Here is a 17,323-nt window from a genome sequence, read left to right on the forward strand (position 1 = left end):
TCTCTACTCAATGGGACTCAAATTGTGCCCAACAGCTCAAAAGCAAATAATCTCGCATCGGCTAGCGCAGCGACCCGATGGGGCGCAGAGGTCCGCGCATACACCTCGCTCATGATAGTATCTCTGAAAACCCCAACATTCTCGTACTTCACAACAGCCATCTCATCCCATCCATCATCCTGTAGCCCAAGAACCTTTCCCACCATTTTGCCCGAAAATGGAACTCGGGTGCCGGTCATGGTCGGAAGCGCGAAAAAGGCAGGCACATAACGTTCTTGCCATGCCTCGCGACCGCTGCAGCGGGGAAGAGATAGAATCTCAGGTGGGCTCGAGGGATCGTAGACTGCAACGGGCCGGAATTTCAGAAGGTTGAGCATATAGACTGGCTTGTTTGGGTCAATTGATGCGATGGCTTTCTCGGCCGCCGAAGTGTCTGTTAGCTCCTGGTAGGCCATTGTGAACAGTGAAAGGTGAATGATGAATAGAGAGAGTATCTGAGGCAAGATTCTAGCGTGTATTTATGCATTGGGAATTTGATTTATTTGTTCCTTCTATTCCAAGCCTGCAGCCGTTTTATAGCCTTCCCACCTCACCTATTGATATGTTCCTTACGTAAAACAGAGCAAAAGGGGGATGAGAGGAATGCCATATATCCGTGTGTTGTTTCTTTCCGATAGCTTTGCTCCAAATCTCTAGTCGCACAACGCCAGAAGGTCACAATGCCCTCAAGCTTGGAAGCTCCGCCGCCTCAATCTAAGCGTAAGGCGGATCCTGACACAACCGGAGATTGAGGAAGGCCGGCGGCAGCGGCTGCAGCAACGCCGCTGTCTTCAGTCGTATAGGAGGTTGGCTACACAACCGCCGCAGTCACACCTGCAGTGGCACACCGGAGTGTTTCAAGTGTCGCGCGGATGAACAACTGGTCGAGGGAATGATTGCCGCTGCTGTGTACGCGTCGGCAGAGAGTTTCACCTAGACTTCGACGCTCTCGCCCTGGCCGTTGTATCCCCATGGAAGAACTAAAACTTGCCTAGAGCGGCGCCGATAGTAACACTCAACACCCCGGTGGGAAAGAGTCGGTGTTCAATTGGATGCTTTCGCCCGCTAGGTTAACCATGGGGGAGGGTCGAATAAGTCTTCTAAGTACTTGACTGCCCTGGCTTCGACGTCGGTCTTCAGTATCTTCTTTTCCTAAAGCCCCGACCTGAGAAAGGGCACACTCCCACCTTGACATTACTTACACTGACAGAGATTCCTTGCTCACATGAGCGAAACCCTGATAAACAGCAAGAGATCCTTCCGAGAAATACACGACATGAGCAACATTACACCCATTCAAACGGCCGGCATGCCGGTATTCCAACGCCGTCTACTAGTAATGGTCCTGAACGTTAGCACGATACTCTCTGCCCTGTGGACCATCTTCACCATGTTCAAACCGGGCGGCATCACCTTCCTCGAGGGCTTCATCTTGTTCTGCGCCACCATCTGCACCCCCCCTTACATTGTGAAGTCTTGGAACTACATCATCGGTGTGTGCATCAATGCTTTCGGCAACGCGGAAGAATCCATCTACCCCTACTTTGACGCCAACGGTCCGCTTCCAGAAATCACCTCCATCACGGCCCTCACCATCTGCATGCGCAATGAAGACCCGACGCCGATCTTCGCCCGCCTCCACGCCATGCGCGAAAGCCTGCGCCAAACCGGCCGCCTTCAGCACTTCCGGTTTGTCATGGTCAGCGACACCAGCCTTCCGGATGTGATGCAGATGGAAGAAGAAGGCTTCGCCCGCCTTCAAGATAGCCTCAGCAAGGGCATGTCCCAAGCCACCGTATACCGCCGCCGCGATAAGAACACGGGCTTTAAGGCTGGCAACATCAAGGACTATCTCGACAACTACTCCAAAGGGGACGACTTCTTCGTGGTGCTCGACTCCGATAGCGCTATGAGCGGAGACTTGCTGGTCCGTATGGTCTCCAGTATGGAAAAACATCCTCAGATGGGCTTGCTGCAAACCCAGCTCACCGGCATGCCGGCCGTCGGCACCTTTGCTCGCCTCTTCCAGTTTGGCCTGCGCTATAGGCAGCACACGTACAACATCGGGAGCAGCTGGTGGGTGAACGATTGTGCGTTTTACTGGGGCCACAACGCCATGATCCGGACCAAGGCCTTCCACGAGAACTGCATGCTGCCGATTCTCCCGGGCAAACCGCCGCTGGGTGGCTGCATCCTCAGCCACGATGTCATGGAAGGCATTTTCCTGCGTCGAGGTGGCTACGAAGTCCGGATGATTCCCATCGAGACCGAAAGCTACGAGACCAACCCGCCGACCTTTCTCGATCACCTGCGCCGTGAACAGCGATGGTGCCAGGGCAGCATGCAGTACTGGTTCATGCTGAAGGAGCCCGGCCTCAAGCCTGTCAGCCGCTTCCAGGTGTACCATATTCTCGTCGAGTATCTGGCTCCGGCTTCTTGGCTCTGCTGTCCTTCGCCGGCGTCGCTAAGGGGCTGCTGGGCGGGTTCGACGACACCGAAGTTGACTTCAGATCCAGCCCGCAACTGATTATCATCGGCGTTTACCTATTGCCTCAAATCGCCGGTATTATCGATATTGCGGGAAATTCCTTTCAACGCTACGGCGGCGGCTTCCGCTGTATCGTCTCCGTCTTGCTGGAACTCATCCTCATGACACTCATCGGACCCGCTACCGCCGTGGCCACGACCGTCTTTCTTTGCGGCCTGTTCATGGGCAAGTCTATTACCTGGGATGGCCAGAACCGCGACCGGCTCGGCCTCAGCTGGCGAGACACTTTCCGTGTCCTTTGGCCGCAAAGTCTGATCGGCTTTGGCATCGCCGGCCTGCTCACCGTCAAGGATACCATCCCGCAGATGTGGGCTCTGCTCTTTGTTACCAGCCTCTGTCTGGCCATGCCCTTTGCTGCCCTCACCGCATCGCCGCGTCTCAGCCATATTACTATCCGCCTGCGCCTCTTTACGATTCCGGAAGAGGTCAAACTTCCACCGCTCCTGTCCCTGCTGATGGCGCCGGAAACTATCTCCGCTACCAAGGCTCCGGCTGTCGAGAAAGCATCCAACTAAATCGACGTGAAAAAGGGCTTATTCCTTTGCCTTGAGGAACGAAAGGCTTCTTTTTCAAGAAGCTGTCACTGTTCTCAGTGACCTCTTCTAGCTAGCTAGTTCTACATTTTTCTTCTCCATTGCATCTTGCGATCTTCCTTCCTCATCAGCGCAGCCCTCAGCTCCGGCTGTGGCGTTGCTTGGCGCGGTACAACGGGGCGTTTTCGTTTTATTCATCGTCCGAGGGATGCCCGTGGAGTTGAACCACTGTATCTCCCAATTGAGTTGATAGTGTTGAATTGAAGAGGTTGAACTGCATACGCGCTCTACTATTGTAAAGTAAAATGATTACTAGTTATTAATTACTAGTAATAAGAGAGAGTAGCTATTATGAAGCAGCTAATTATCTATACCTAGTCAAAATATACCCGGAAGGGATTAGCGGGAGCCACAGTAAGCCTATCGTTCCCTGACGAATGAATGTGTATTATTGAGATATTTTTGATAGTCGTACAGGAAGTCATTGCATTAGAGATGAAGCGGAACCGGCGTTTAGTGTTATCCCGCTAGTCCGGACTCCGGAGCCTGGTGGTAGGTAAATAAAGGGAACCTGTCCCGCTGCTACCATCTGCTCGGCTCTGTTTTCTTAGCCTCAACACATCATCAACCTTCTCATAACTCACATTAAGACATATTGAATTGCTTTGAAGCATTTGCAGGTTTTGTTATTCATCTGAACACTCCATCAAACGGAAAACCCCTCAATCATCCGCCATGACTTCTACTCTCCCCCGTCCGCCTTACGATCCAGAGATCGCTCCTGTGCTCGCGCAGTCAGATCGCCCGTCTACCTTGACAATCGAAATGGTTCTCGCAGTGCATGCCAATCCGAGCCTCGTGCCAGCCAAACCTCCCATCCAAGAGGTCATCGGAGATCGCCCCATCATCCATGCCGAGCGCCGCGCCCCAGGCTTCGATGCCAGTGATCCGGAGATTACGCTGTCAATCTTCACCCCAGACTCAAAGGCTGGCCGCCCTAGACCATGCATCTACTTCGTCCATGGCGGTGGGATGGTCTTTATGGACCGATTTGCTGGCGTGAACAATGCTCTTAGGTGGATGGCCGATACAAACGCCGTCGTGGTCAGCGTTGAGTATCGACTTGCGCCGGAGAATCCTCACCCAGCCCTCGTTAATGACACTTACGCCGGGTTGCGCTGGGTGAGTGAGCATACAACAGAGCTGGGCATTGATCCTGAGCGAATCATGATTATGGGACAGTCCGGAGGCGGGGGAATTGCTGCAGGCGTTGCCCTAATGTGCAGAGATCTGAATGGGCCCAAGTTATGTGCCCAGTTCCTGAACTGTCCGATGCTTGACGACCGGAATATCACCGTGTCTAGTCAGCAGTACGTGGATGAAGGTGGATGGAGCCGGGGGAGCAACGTCATGGCCTGGAACGCCGTCTTGGAGGGCAAGGCTGGTACCGAGGGCGTGAGCATATATGCTGCGCCAGGACGGGCGGAGGATCTCTCTGGCCTACCCAACACCTTTATCGATGTCGGATCCGCAGAGGTATTTAGAGATGAATGTGTGGCCTATGCATCGCGGCTATGGGCCGCCGGCGTCCAAGCCGACCTCCATGTGTACGGAGGGGGGTTCCACGGGTTCGATGGTATTCCCAACGCCCGTCTGTCAAACACTGCGGTATCGGTTCAGACACAATGGGTGAAAAATGTGTTGGCTTGAACGGATGAACCTGGGAAGAATCAGGCAGCTGCTGCGTTGTGGGAGTCACACCATGTCACCTCCAATATGGATCAATTAGGGGCAAGCTTTCCATCAATTCAACCGGTTTCGTTTTCTCATGCTTTGTTATTCCAAGTCCATAACAAAGTAGTTGCCGACTTCCATGCCCTAATTTTGCTTATTTTGAACTGTGACTAGGTGGTCCTGCATTTTTACCTTGATGAGTTGTATGTTTCAGAAACGAATGTGATCATCTTCCCGTATTGGTGTACGGGGAAACGTTTAGAATGATTCAATATATTGTATATCAATCAAATCCAGTGAAAATGCGAACAATTTAGACCACACACGGGTAATCCCGTTAGAATTCGCTTCTTCCGTCAAGAGGCAGAAAAGATAGCCATGCGGAAAATGACAAGGTCATAACTAAGATCGTAACCCGCAAGATATCCCAAGCCACCTTCCACCATGCCCGCGGTGTTCGGCTCCAGTCCTGTGTGATCTGCTCGCTGACTATCTTTCCGCTTGCCAAACACACTGGCACTCCTGTTCCTGGATGCGTGCTGGCACCGACAAAATACAGCCCTCCGATATCGCGGTGTTTGTTCTTTGGTCGGAAACTCAACACATTGAAGAACGAATGTGATAGACCCAATATAGCTCCGCGATCGAGATTGAACTTGGACCGCCAAGTCAATGGAGTATCCACCGACTCATGCAGAAGACAATCACGCAAACCCCGAGCCCCGGTGCGTGACTCGATTGTTTGGAGGACGAATTCACGAGCGAAGGTAACGAGAGAGTCCCAGTCTTGTGCGTTCAACGCATCATCGCTGATATGTCCAACGGGGACCAAGATTACTACCGCATCTTTGCCGGTTGGTGCGGCAGATGGGTCGATTCGACTCGGCACATTTACATAAAATGAAGGCTCCTCGGGGAGTGAATGTCGTTTGAAGATTGCGTCAAAGCTTTCTCGATATTCGTTTGCGAGAAACACATTATGCACCTGCAGCTCTGGAATGACCCTGTCGAAGGACCAAAAGAACGAGATGCTGCTGCACGATGCCGGCCGGCGGGTCAAGCTGAGTGAATATGACGAAGGGGGTAGCAAGTTATTGTAGGCATAGACGAGGTCGGCGTTGACTACCACGCTGTCCGCATACAGCTCTTCGCCGGACTCGAGTCGTACACCACGAGCGACGTTGCCGGATACGATTATGGACGAGACGGGTGTGCCTAATCGATATTTCACTCCCAATCGCTGTCCGACCTTCGCCAGCGCGTCTAAAACCTACACCATTGTCAATTTGAGAAACTGTCTTTGTGTGACTGGAAGCGCTACCTTTTGGAAGCCACCAATAGGATAAGCAATGCCGTGAGCCAGCTCGGTATATTGCAGTAGGGAATAGGTGCCGGGAGCATCGAAAGGGCTCATCCCAAGGTACATACTGGCAAAGGTGAAGACACGGCGCACTTTTTCTGACTTGAAGTATCGGCTGGCGCGAGAATAGACACTTTCAAAGGGGTGCAATGTAAACACCGACTTGAGAAACTGCGGGCGTAGCATACTGAACAAGTGAGAAAAGTTCCGTGACATGACATGGGCCATGGACAGGTCATAGTGATTCCCAGATTCTTTCATAAATGCCAGAAATTGTTGAAGGCCTTGTTTCCCTTCATGATGCTCGATTTGCTTCCCCATTCTGGAAAGGTCCGTGGAGACTTGGAAACAGCTCTTGTCTTCAAACCATATGTTGTAGTTGGTATCGCATTTCATCAATTGCACATTTTCCTTCTCCAGCGATGTGTCGAGATCCTCAAAAGTCTGGTGAAACACTTCTGGCATCAACAAAAGAGATGGACCTTGGTCAAATCTCTGTTCGGTCAATTAGATAACTAATCTGGGCAATCGATATATCAGAACAGGTAATTGGAAAACTTACGTAACCATTTCGGTGAATGAGCGAACATCTCCCTCCGACAAACTCATGCTTTTCGACCACGGTAACGGTGGCCCCCTTTTTAGCCAGACGAGCGGCGGTGGCTATCCCTCCCGCGCCAGCACCTAAGACAAATGAGGTTAGAATGTGTTTAGAGGAATCATAGTTCATCCCTTACCAACAACGATAACGGTTGGAGAACGCATTGGGTACCTGGCTGGCCCATTCAATTTGGCTTAGACTTAGGTTTGGAGGAAGCCATCAATTACTCGATTTATAACTCCTCGAATCCGTGCGCCATTTCGGACAGCTTAATCAACGCTCAGGTATGAGGCACTCTTGTCAAGGCTATTAATGTGAGTGGGGCCGCCTTTGTATGCAAGGGATCGGGTATCATGGATGCCGGGGATCAGTTGAGCTGCCCCGTTGAGTTGAGACATTATCTCTCAACTATTTAGCTTGGGCCTCCACTCACCAGAATTCCATCCTTCTGATTTACAGACCATCTTTTACCTTTTCCCGTCTTGTAACGCTTGAATGGCGGTGAGCAGCCAAGCCGAATTGTTAGGTCAAGGCACTACGTGCCAATTCTTTGCATTGGGTTTCTAGTCACTTTATTCCCCCCCCCCCCCTTCCTGCTTTCTAAGAACGACGGATCTTGCCGCGATCACTAAGAAACTTTCATTCGCCGCCATGAAACAAGCCTCCGCCATTCATATGGATCCAGCCGATATTGCAATCACGGACTGGGGGAAAGCATGGTTTGTATCAACGATGGTCCAGCACGCAAGACCTAACACCTTAGCAGGTATTGGGCCCTTACAGCCATATTTTTCATACTCGGTGTCATTTTCGTTGCCGTGGCCATCTTCAATCGCAAGAAACAGCTCTCAATTTTCTGCTATCTCTCCGCTCTGAGCTGCTACACTTTGTCCATGGGATATTTTGGCATGGCTGCTGACATGGGCTGGATTGCGATTGAGGTAGAATTTGTGCGAGGCGATTGGACAGGTCTCTCTGAAAGTCACCCTACGCGACAGGTGTTTTGGATTCGTTATCTTGCATGGTATGCCTGATATGTGAAGAGAAGCACCCTAATGCTCGTGTTGTGGCTGACTTCTGATTAGGGTGATTGCCACTCCGTTGGTTACAACCGAAATTTTCATCCTAGTCTCCGCCTCTCTTCGAGTTATTCTGCTTGACTCGTTTCTCATTTTCATCGTCATCGCGACGGGATTGGGCGGAGCAATAACTCCAACCTCGTACAAGTGGGCTTATTTGTACGTACTCAGTTATGCGCGATTGATGACTGCTCACAAAACGCAGTTTCTACGGAGCCATTGCATGCGCAGGGATTGCCGTCTTGTTTACGCATGGATACAACTTGGCATCGGCGAAAAAGAAGCCAATGAAGCAAATGTATCTTCTCTGCAGTGTGCTAACAGCCGTTGTGTGGTCCGGCTACGCCCTCGCATGGGGATTGAGTGAAGGGGCCAATATTATTTCGCCAGATGGCGAAGGTCTTTTTTACGGTATACTGGACTTGCTCACAGGACCAGGGTTTGGTTTCCTCGTCTTGCTGACCGCTCGTCGATGTCTGTGCGAAGGGGGAGATGGATCAGAGGAGTGAGACAAGAGTAGTCTACTTAGGCTGTGTGAAAACCGTTGGGGCGCAGATGCAATAATGTTGGGTGATTCGATCATCACCCTTTGGGCATCATCAATTCTATTAGCTTCTAGTCTGTGAGAAGGTGGCGGAGGGTATCGTATGGGGCGGCAAAGTGGCAAGTATGTTATTGGATGATGTTTCTTAGCGATCCCCCTTGCCGATCTATGACGCTATCAAGGCGTTCCAGACTCTCAGTCTGAGACATCATTTTATATCACACCGTTCTAAGACTTTCAGCTCATGCAACTATTATGCGCTACACTGTTCTGCATTCCTAGCTCTGGTGCCGATTTGATGGAAATTTTGACCGCATCTTTCCTTGCATGTGTCTGTCTTAGTTGAGTTATTCTGGGACTTGTACTATTTCGAGTCTTGGAAGAATTCAAAGGTACGGATTTCAAGGATTTGTCCACCACAACTGCGGGCAACAACTCTTTCATTGAATTCTACCAGCATCCTTGTATAGCAGGCAGGACAGGAATCATCAAGATGTCGTCGCTACACATGCTCACATTTGGCCTATGGAACTCTTGCACCTTCACCCTGGATCCAGACGGACCGTTCCCGACCCTATTCCGCTTACTCACTGTCCGCTCGCCATCCATTCACACGTTGGATCTTTCAAAATTCGCCAACCAGACTATTTTGATCACCGGTTCTACGAGTGGGTGTGGCTTGGAATGTGCAATGGCCCTGGGCAGAGTTGGTTGCCGTCTTATCTTGACGACTAGAAGTCGAGAACGTGGCGAAAACGTCATGCGGTTGATCCAGGACGAGTCCAAAGCTGCAGGTGCTGATACGGTCGTCAACATGCTCGAAATGGACATGACCTCCTTTCGATCCATCGAGCTCTTGCCATCACGCCTCAAGGAGTTGGGGGTTTTACAAATAGACATCGCCATTCTCAATGCTGGTGTTTACCATCCTGAGTTTCTTATTTGCCCCGAGACTGGCTGGGAGGAAACACTTCAGGTAAACATGTTGGCAACATCAGCTCTGACAAAACTTCTCCGCCCTTACCTGGCTCGCGCAGAGAATGGACGCCTCTTGGTTGTGTCTTCGGAGGCACACGCCTGGGCCAATCCTCAACAGAACTCGACAGCGGACCTTCTCACTCAGATCAATAAAGCTGGAAATACACTGTATCCATCGTATCAGCGCTACCACCTCACCAAATTGCTTCTCATTCTGTGGACCCAGGTAATCTCGCATCGCGAGGAGTGGGAAGGGGTCTCTGTTGCTTCAGTCTCTCCTGGATACACACAGACCAGCATTTTTCGGGACTTCAATGATTCAAGAATATCCCGGGTGTTAGAGAGCATAATCTGCCGCAGTGCTGAGCAAGGGGCGAGCCAGTATATGTACGCTCTCCAGGATCTGACACGCGGGCATGGAAATGGTGGTTTCTGGTCAGATGGACGATGGAGGAGGTGAGTTGCCCCAGGCTGATCGCTGTATACTTTGAACTAACGATGAATCGAGCCCTTCCAGAGCGATGACACGCGACAGCGGACAGGGTATACAGAGGACTATCTACATGGACATCATGGGCATTTTGAGAAAGGCTGGTGTGATTGAGGAGGTGGAGTAGTCAATGTATGCTGGATCAATTCCATAATATTTTTGAACCTCGATAAGTTCAAGTCGCGAACGTCACATCTACTCATTTAATGTAAGAATATTACTATTCGCACAACCTTTCAGATAAAATGCATTGAACAATCACAAATGTAAATGATAATTAATTTTGAATGTGTATCGGCAATTCATCACAAAATATGCAGTAAACATGGCAGAGTGGTAGCTCATTTCGTGGTAGAGGCTGCTCGGAACTGTACCATCTCTCACACTGATCCTACATCGGTCATAGCCCACCACGCAATCCCAAATCTCCGCCACAATGACAGCTTCAATTTCCCTTCCCCGTTAAGCACTTCATTCGGAGACTTTCTAACCATCTTTCCAATCATCATGTAGCTCTCCACAACCGTTCGGATTGGAGCACGCGCCTCGTTGGGAAGATCATCGATCGCACCCACAGCATCACGGAACGATGTATCTGCTTTGTCCAACATCATATTTCTAAGCTTGGTCAATCTTGGGTTGCTTGGGTTTGTGAGCACATCGGTGGGTGTCAACCCCTCTTCCGTAAGCCAGGACGTCGGAATGTATACCCGACCAATGACAGCATCATGCTTGATGTCACGGGCAATGTTGACATATTGGAGAGCCTGGCCCATCTTCTCTCCTGCTTTTATCAGCTCTTTGTGCTCTTCGTGAGATTGAGAAGGCGGCATCGGATGGTATGCGAAGACCAAGCCGAGGATCAATGCCGCAACGGTGCCCGCAACGTTGTATGCGTATATCTCCAGATCTTTCTCTGTTTTAATCGGAAAAATTTGATCTTCGATAGAAAATTCAAGATCTGTTTTAAACCCAGCGATCAAGTCAATAAATGGCTCTAATTTAAGGCGAGAAGTCGAGAGGAGATTGATGGAGGAGAGTAGATCCGACGCCGGGGCATGCTTGAGACTTTCCTGCTCCTTTGACCCCGAGAGGACTGAAGACTTCTGTCCGCTTCTTCCACTGACAGACGATTGATTGAAATGGGTTTCCAATGCCTCCAAGCATCGCTTGATTGCAAGCTCGGCCGCAGCGCGGTTCGGAGCTTCGTCGACAAGGTCGTCCATGACACGACAGAAATAATAGCTAAGAAAATGTGTCAGAAAGATTCCACGCGTGGTATTGTGCAGCAGGTACCATTACATACAGCAAGAGGAGATCGAATCGCAATCCACTGCAGAACACGGCACTACCCGTATACATGCTCTGGCTTTTCAGGGAGACTTTGTGAACCGCCTTGGCCAAGCCTTCAAGAAAGGGCAGATTGTGATCTTCCGGTCGGCCAACGCAGTACAACATGACAAGTCTTCCAAATGATGGGAATTGCTCCATGGTCTCGAGCGAACTGGCGATTTGATGCTCGGCAATGGCGATGGCGTGGTCAATAGCAACAAGTCCGAAGATGACCATCACGTTCGTGACAAAGAAGAAAATGGCCTCCCTTCATAGTACCTGTTAGTCCTTGGAGTTGTTTTTATCAGATTAGGGCTTACTCTAGTTCCAGTGAGTCCCAGACTCGGATGTCCATTTTTGTCTTTTGCTCGATCACCCATGTGCCTCGTCGAAGAGCAAGGTTGTCGACGACGCATAAATACAAAGAGGGCAGGCCAATCGAGAGAATTATCTCTTTGCGCGGCAGTGCAAACAAGAAGCGGCAGCTCATCACCCTAACGAATATCAGCCCTCAGCCCCTGCAACATCAATGACAAAAAAGCCGTCTGAAATGCACTTACCATTGCAGTAACATAAAAGGACACACCCACAACATAATCAGAGATAGGTACGTGTATCTGCCACCTACCCAAAGACCAACAGCACCTAAAATAAAAACACTTGAGACAATCAAGCTTCCGATAAGTAGCAGCTGACCCTTTGGCAATCGCAGCAGATACGTCGGCAGTACTAATCTTTTAGTTAATATTGTATACAGTAATGCTGTGATGTATGTCTGGATGATGAAGAAAAAGACTTCTTCCATAGGAACAGCGAACAGTGTAGGCCCAGCGACGGCCGTAGCTGGATATGACCACACATTGGTACGGACAAGATATGAGTCCCAAGGTAACGTCGCCAATGTGGCCACCTAGATTGCTGACTTAGCGGCTCTACCTCGAACTCAAAGGACCTAGCATACCGTAGCTAAAGTGGATATCTTGTAGACTTCGAGCTTGGTGAAAAAAGGCCAATACAATATGGTCATCAGCAGGGCGGGTGGAATAGTCCACAACAAGTGGCTGTTGTACGAATGTAAGTATTCGGTCCGACATGAAGAAATATTTGACAAGGCCATTTACACAAGCCAGTAGTCTAATCCCATCTTAGAATTCTTGAACTTGGGACGGCACAATCGTTAAGAGGTTCAATGGCGTGCTACTGAGTTAAGCGTGCTGCTCGGTTTCGGGACATGTGAAATTTTGATCACAAGGAAGAGTTTGTACTACTCTTTTATCATAGTCACTAGTCCCACAATGTATCACTTGTCATCATATTAGTCACTGTGTACGAGTAGTCCAGAGAAACGAACAGAACTAGGTTAGATCAACATCCCGCAGAAGTCTCAGCTTCTGATGCACATCACGTACGATACTATTTAGCGTCAAAGATGGGAGGTAATCAAGGCGGGGTTACTCAACAAATCTCAGACATCTGAAATCACACCGCTAAATCGCTTCTCAATAGGGACATCTAAGACAGTGTCCACTGTGCCCTGATTACGTAGTACATCAGCACAGATATCATTATCTCGGCACGATCATTTCAGTGCCTAATTTGGTGGGTACTCTGAGCCATTCCCAGTAATCTGAACCGTTCCCAGCAGCTATTGTCTATTTTCATTACGCAGACGCAACCATGGCAAGCACCAAGAGTCCTAAGATGCATCCGTAAGTAGGAACCGCTACTTATCCACCCATCGTCGTTATTAATTTTCAAATTAGCTATCGCTTCGGAAACTTTGCCCCAGTGCGGAACCAAATGTCTATGGAGATTTGCGAAGTACAGGGAACGATTCCCGATGAGCTCATCGGCGGTCAATATGTGCACAACAGCAGCAACCCTCTGGCTTACGATGACGACCCAAGTCGTCCAATGCATTGGTTCGATGGGCATGGCATGCTTAGTGCCATATACTTCTCCCGCCCAGACGATAACAACACGCTAGACATACAGGCAATGTATAGCAACCAGTATGTCCTGACGGATATATACCTGGCGGAATCCAACTCGAGGGTTCGAGCGCCGATTTTGCCCAGCCTAGTGGCTCTGCTCAGTCCATGGTCGTCTTTGTTCACAATCCTGAGAGGTTATTTCAGGATGATTTGGATGGTTTTATGCTCGTGGGTGGGTCACTCTTTGATTCCTATCAGGAGAATTAGCGTTGCGAATGTCAACGTTGTGTATCACGATGGCCGTTTTCTGGCATTGTGCGAAACCGGTCCCCCGATGCGAATTACTCTCCCGGATTTGAAGACAGTCGGCTGGTTCAACGGTTGCACGGCTGAAGGAGAGTTTTCAGAAGACAGCAAAACAGTTAAACGATTTGGGTTTGCTGGTGACGGACTGTTCAGTTATTTCCGTGAATGGACCACGGCACATGTGAGTACAAGAAAGCTGGCAACGTGCCATCATCCACATAAAGCTAACGAAAACAAATTATATAGCCTCATATCGATTCGCTCACGGGGGAAATGATGTTGTTGCATCCCACCTTCATTCAACCCTACACTCGGTATTCTGTATTAGCAGGATCAAGCAGCAACACTAGCAATGGATGTCAAATTTTCGGCAAGCCAGTACCTGGGGTCCTATCGCCCAAGATAATGCACGATTTTGGCGTATCCCGCCAGCATACTGTGATCATCGACATGCCGTTGTCGCTGGATCCTTTCGGTTTGGCGTTTGGGGAGTCGGCCATCGCCTTTAACTCGAAGGGTCAAACTCGGTTCGGGGTATTTCCACGCCATGTGCCCGAATTGGTACAGTGGTTCGCCACAGAGCCATGTTGCATCTTCCATACAGTCAACACCTGGGAAGATACTGTCAAGGGAGAAACAGCTGTCAGTATGCTTGTGTGTCGTATGACCGGCCCTTCGATGGTTTATGCCACTGGTAATCTCCCCTTGCCAACATCCCAAGGTCACCGAGAAGAAGAATGCCGTTTGTACTACTATCAGTTTTCCGTTGGTGGTCCCCATCGCGGAATTACTGAGCAGTGGGCGTTGAGTGCGATCCCATTCGAGGTTCCTCATGTGCCCAAGCACCTCACCATGTCTGCCACTCGGTTTGTCTACGGCTGTTCTGTAGCCGGAGGCAACTACGCCGATCATCTTGAAAACGCTTTGAAAATCGGCAGCTTCGTCAAGTTCGATGTTCAGAAGCTTATTGCTAGAGGGCTTGCAAATCCTCCGACCTCTGTATCCGGGTGCGTGGACAACCGATCGGTCGAAGACATTCTGGCCGCGGACGACCCCGATGACCTCATTCGAATTTTACCAATGCCCAAGGGATTTTACGGACAAGAATGTGTGTTTGTTCCACGGAGCGGGGGCAATTCAGAAGATGATGGCTGGCTCTTGACGTTGGTTTTTGACGAATCCCAACTCGGTGTCGACGGCAACGCTCACGATGACTGTAAGAGCGAACTCTGGGTTATTGATGCAAAGACTATGAAGGATATAGTCGTGCGTATCAAGCTGCCTCAACGGGTGCCATATGGGTTTCACGGAAATTGGTTTTCAGAGCACGAAATTGCACAACAGCATCCAGTAAAGAAATTTCGATCTCAGAAATAATACAAGATGTCGTATTCTTTTCTAAATCTTAGACCCCTTCAAGTTAAACCATGATATCTCACTAAAGCAAAGTTGACAAATTACGAATTAGTAAAAAGTGTTATCAAATCAGGATTTAAGTTAAATAGCCTGCAACACTCAAAAGTTTTGATAGTGCTGATAGGCAGGCATGAATTTCAGTAGTCTTTTCGGATTATATAGATGTGTATGGTTTGGTCTATATCGATGGAGCACATGTTTATTTACCCCACCCCATGATCAAGAGACCACATTTGACGTGGACCTTGAATTTGCGTCAGAATTGACACAAAAGTTCATGTAATTGCTCTAGGGAAGCGAATAGCCACCGTCCACGATCATATCTAGGCCTGTAGTATACGACGACGCGTCACTCGCGAGATAAAGATAGGCGCCCTTGAGTTCATTCACCTCTCCTTCGCGACTAAAGGTCCACTGTCAGCACCTTGATCAGAAATCAGAGAGCGTTAGCCACTTACCCCATGGCGGTCTTGTCCTTCCACAACTTCTTAACCTCGGTGGGTACAGTGAGGGCAATATCCGTCTTGATATACCCCGGGGACACAGTGTTGCACCGAGCAAAGCCAGTCCATTCGACAGCCAAACTCTTGCCTTTGGATCGTTAGCACCTCATATATCAAATCAAGTAATCAACACTTACAAAAGTGAATGACGGCAGCCTTTGAACCGTTGTACACAGCCTGTGGCATGGGAATGTTGACAATGCTTCCACTCATGGAAGCGGTGGCAATAAAGCTTCCAGCAACGAAGTTGGTCAACTTCTCGCCGCTGAGTGTTGTGCCTTCCTTTTTTTGCCGTCGGAAATGGGCTCCGGCGGCCTTCGCACACCACATGACACCATCAACATTGACAGTCATGACATCCTTGAGTCTGCTGGAGTCTCCATCAATGAATGGACCATCCAGCCAAGCTATGCCGGAATTGGCTACAAAGATATCCAAGCGACCGTTAAATTCTTCGACTGCCTGGTTGACTGCCTGCTCAACAGCTTCGAGAGAGGTCACATTCACTTGATACGCCTTGCCTGTATGCAGATTGCTCAGTCAAGAAGTAGAAGGACATTGGACAGCTGTCTTACATTTCACACCATATGTCTTCTCGATGTTCTCAGCCTCTACCAAAGCTTGAGGGTTACTGTTGTACCATATGACCACGTTGGCGCCAGCCTCGGCGAACCCTTGAGCAACCCCAAGTCCAATGCCAGCACCGGCGCCTGATATGATAGCAGTCCGTCCCTTGAGGGAGAAGAGGGGGAGAACACGGTTCCCTTCAGGGACATCCATGTTATCATGGCGAAAGAGGCCAGTTGTTAGATCCGCCATGGTGATGAGCAACGCGAGTATGTTGTTTGTAAGATCAAATGGATGGTACAGGATGGAGCATAAATTGAGACAATAAAGCGAGATGGCTTGCCATTTTCACCTCGATATACGTTCGTCCTTATATACGTCAGCAGCATATATCAAACTCCAACACATCATGCGGGGTATTGGAGTAATCATCGGAGCAACCTAATCCATCAGCGGGATGTTCAGATAATTATCACAGAGGAGAGCGTGTTGACTGGATAGCGGAAGGGTATCGTGGGTAACACAGCGGAGCTGCTATATGTGGTTAGGATACTTTGAGCTCCGTAGAGCTGATCTCGATAAAACCCCACCCGCCAGTATACCGCCTGGGCAAAATGGAGTCTCCTTATCCCTCGCCTAGAGATCTCGGTGCCACTATTGACGGGACACGGCACACATGTCGAACGGTTTGTGGAGGCCCACAGGTTGGGTATTGAAGTGATTCGTACCCAACCTTTCTTAATCAGGGGAATACTTCTCACTGAGGCTGCGGGTGAATCTCGCACTGAAAGCGACTTGAATTGCATACAAACCCCAAGCGTCGCCTTTGACGTCACATGTACAATCCTCGTGCGATATCTCGCCGCACACGGTGTTGCACTCATCTGAGGCTCTTCGGATCTAGGGTAGAGATCGCCCGGCTCCGAAGATGCAGAAAATGCCGGCTTTCGCATCTCGATACGGGCCCACCCGTTCACGCTTGGCTGCATCTGGGCCCTTGACAATCTCTTTATTAGGAGCCGCAAGAAGAAGAAGCAGCGGAAGAACAGCACCTATAGAGGAAGGTGCAGATCTATATTTGCCCTGCAAAGGCAATAGTTCATCGCTGGAGATTAAGATGAGCAGATGGCACCGCTTTAGCCCGTCAAGCCCATGTTTCGAGCTTGGGGAATCAAGTGGTATTTCCTCCATTCAAAATGCTCATTCTGGACCCTAGTTGGGATAATGAACAGAGCAGTCTCCTTAATATCCATCATCTGCTCCATCTGCTTTGAATGATTTCTCAGCATTTGCCATGACCTCGCGTCTGGTGCCAGATCACGGCCTCAATGAAAGCCGATTTCCGTCCTCAAGCAGAAT

The 17,323-nt window shown here is 49.7% G+C and overlaps 8 protein-coding genes across 8 annotated transcripts; 4 read left to right on the forward strand and 4 right to left on the reverse strand.

Annotated features, from left to right (window-relative positions):
- Positions 1-17: 17 nt before the first annotated feature.
- On the reverse strand, positions 18-455 carry BGZ61DRAFT_478069 (uncharacterized protein; the record flags this gene model as incomplete). The annotated part of the gene is made up of 1 exon (XM_046248968.1): positions 18-455. The coding sequence occupies one exon, from the start codon at positions 453-455 to the stop codon at positions 18-20; it is 438 nt and encodes a 145-aa protein (XP_046104094.1).
- Positions 456-1,429: 974 nt separating this feature from the next.
- BGZ61DRAFT_506232 (putative glycosyltransferase) lies at positions 1,430-3,395 on the forward strand (the record flags this gene model as incomplete). Its single annotated transcript, XM_046251858.1, has 2 exons — positions 1,430-2,437; positions 2,509-3,395. 2 exons carry the CDS (start codon positions 1,430-1,432, stop codon positions 3,100-3,102), a joined length of 1,602 nt encoding a protein of 533 aa, XP_046104095.1. The 3' UTR covers positions 3,103-3,395.
- A 326-nt stretch (positions 3,396-3,721) lies between these two features.
- On the forward strand, positions 3,722-4,949 carry BGZ61DRAFT_451954 (Alpha/beta hydrolase). Its single transcript, XM_046245887.1, has one exon. The coding sequence runs from the start codon at positions 3,856-3,858 to the stop codon at positions 4,828-4,830; it is 975 nt and encodes a 324-aa protein (XP_046104096.1). The 5' UTR covers positions 3,722-3,855; the 3' UTR covers positions 4,831-4,949.
- A 201-nt stretch (positions 4,950-5,150) lies between these two features.
- Positions 5,151-7,009, reverse strand: BGZ61DRAFT_420405 (phytoene dehydrogenase). The gene is made up of 4 exons (XM_046243485.1): positions 6,952-7,009; positions 6,777-6,898; positions 6,176-6,709; positions 5,151-6,124 (listed from the first exon to the last, which is right to left on the reverse strand). Exons 1-4 carry the CDS (start codon positions 6,977-6,979, stop codon positions 5,192-5,194), a joined length of 1,617 nt encoding a protein of 538 aa, XP_046104097.1. The 5' UTR covers positions 6,980-7,009; the 3' UTR covers positions 5,151-5,191.
- A 263-nt stretch (positions 7,010-7,272) lies between these two features.
- Positions 7,273-8,686, forward strand: BGZ61DRAFT_451956 (uncharacterized protein). The gene is made up of 4 exons (XM_046245888.1): positions 7,273-7,534; positions 7,582-7,839; positions 7,901-8,053; positions 8,100-8,686. The coding sequence occupies exons 1-4, from the start codon at positions 7,467-7,469 to the stop codon at positions 8,401-8,403; spliced, it is 783 nt and encodes a 260-aa protein (XP_046104098.1). The 5' UTR covers positions 7,273-7,466; the 3' UTR covers positions 8,404-8,686.
- On the forward strand, positions 8,687-10,168 carry BGZ61DRAFT_588438 (uncharacterized protein). The gene is made up of 2 exons (XM_046256524.1): positions 8,687-9,872; positions 9,925-10,168. The coding sequence occupies exons 1-2, from the start codon at positions 8,932-8,934 to the stop codon at positions 10,031-10,033; spliced, it is 1,050 nt and encodes a 349-aa protein (XP_046104099.1). The 5' UTR covers positions 8,687-8,931; the 3' UTR covers positions 10,034-10,168.
- Positions 10,169-10,246: 78 nt separating this feature from the next.
- On the reverse strand, positions 10,247-12,453 carry BGZ61DRAFT_517951 (phytoene synthase). The gene is made up of 5 exons (XM_046252349.1): positions 12,200-12,453; positions 11,799-12,148; positions 11,559-11,732; positions 11,213-11,506; positions 10,247-11,151 (listed from the first exon to the last, which is right to left on the reverse strand). Exons 1-5 carry the CDS (start codon positions 12,353-12,355, stop codon positions 10,287-10,289), a joined length of 1,839 nt encoding a protein of 612 aa, XP_046104100.1. The 5' UTR covers positions 12,356-12,453; the 3' UTR covers positions 10,247-10,286.
- A 2,433-nt stretch (positions 12,454-14,886) lies between these two features.
- On the reverse strand, positions 14,887-16,373 carry BGZ61DRAFT_31755 (uncharacterized protein). Its single transcript, XM_046238890.1, has 4 exons — positions 15,973-16,373; positions 15,535-15,918; positions 15,353-15,485; positions 14,887-15,297 (listed from the first exon to the last, which is right to left on the reverse strand). The coding sequence occupies exons 1-4, from the start codon at positions 16,214-16,216 to the stop codon at positions 15,183-15,185; spliced, it is 876 nt and encodes a 291-aa protein (XP_046104101.1). The 5' UTR covers positions 16,217-16,373; the 3' UTR covers positions 14,887-15,182.
- Between the last annotated feature and the right edge of the window lie 950 nt (positions 16,374-17,323).

The sequence above is a fragment of the Ilyonectria robusta genome (assembly GCF_021365365.1).
Source record: "Ilyonectria robusta strain PMI_751 chromosome Unknown BGZ61scaffold_10, whole genome shotgun sequence".
Classification (NCBI taxonomy): Eukaryota; Fungi; Ascomycota; class Sordariomycetes; order Hypocreales; family Nectriaceae; genus Ilyonectria; species Ilyonectria robusta.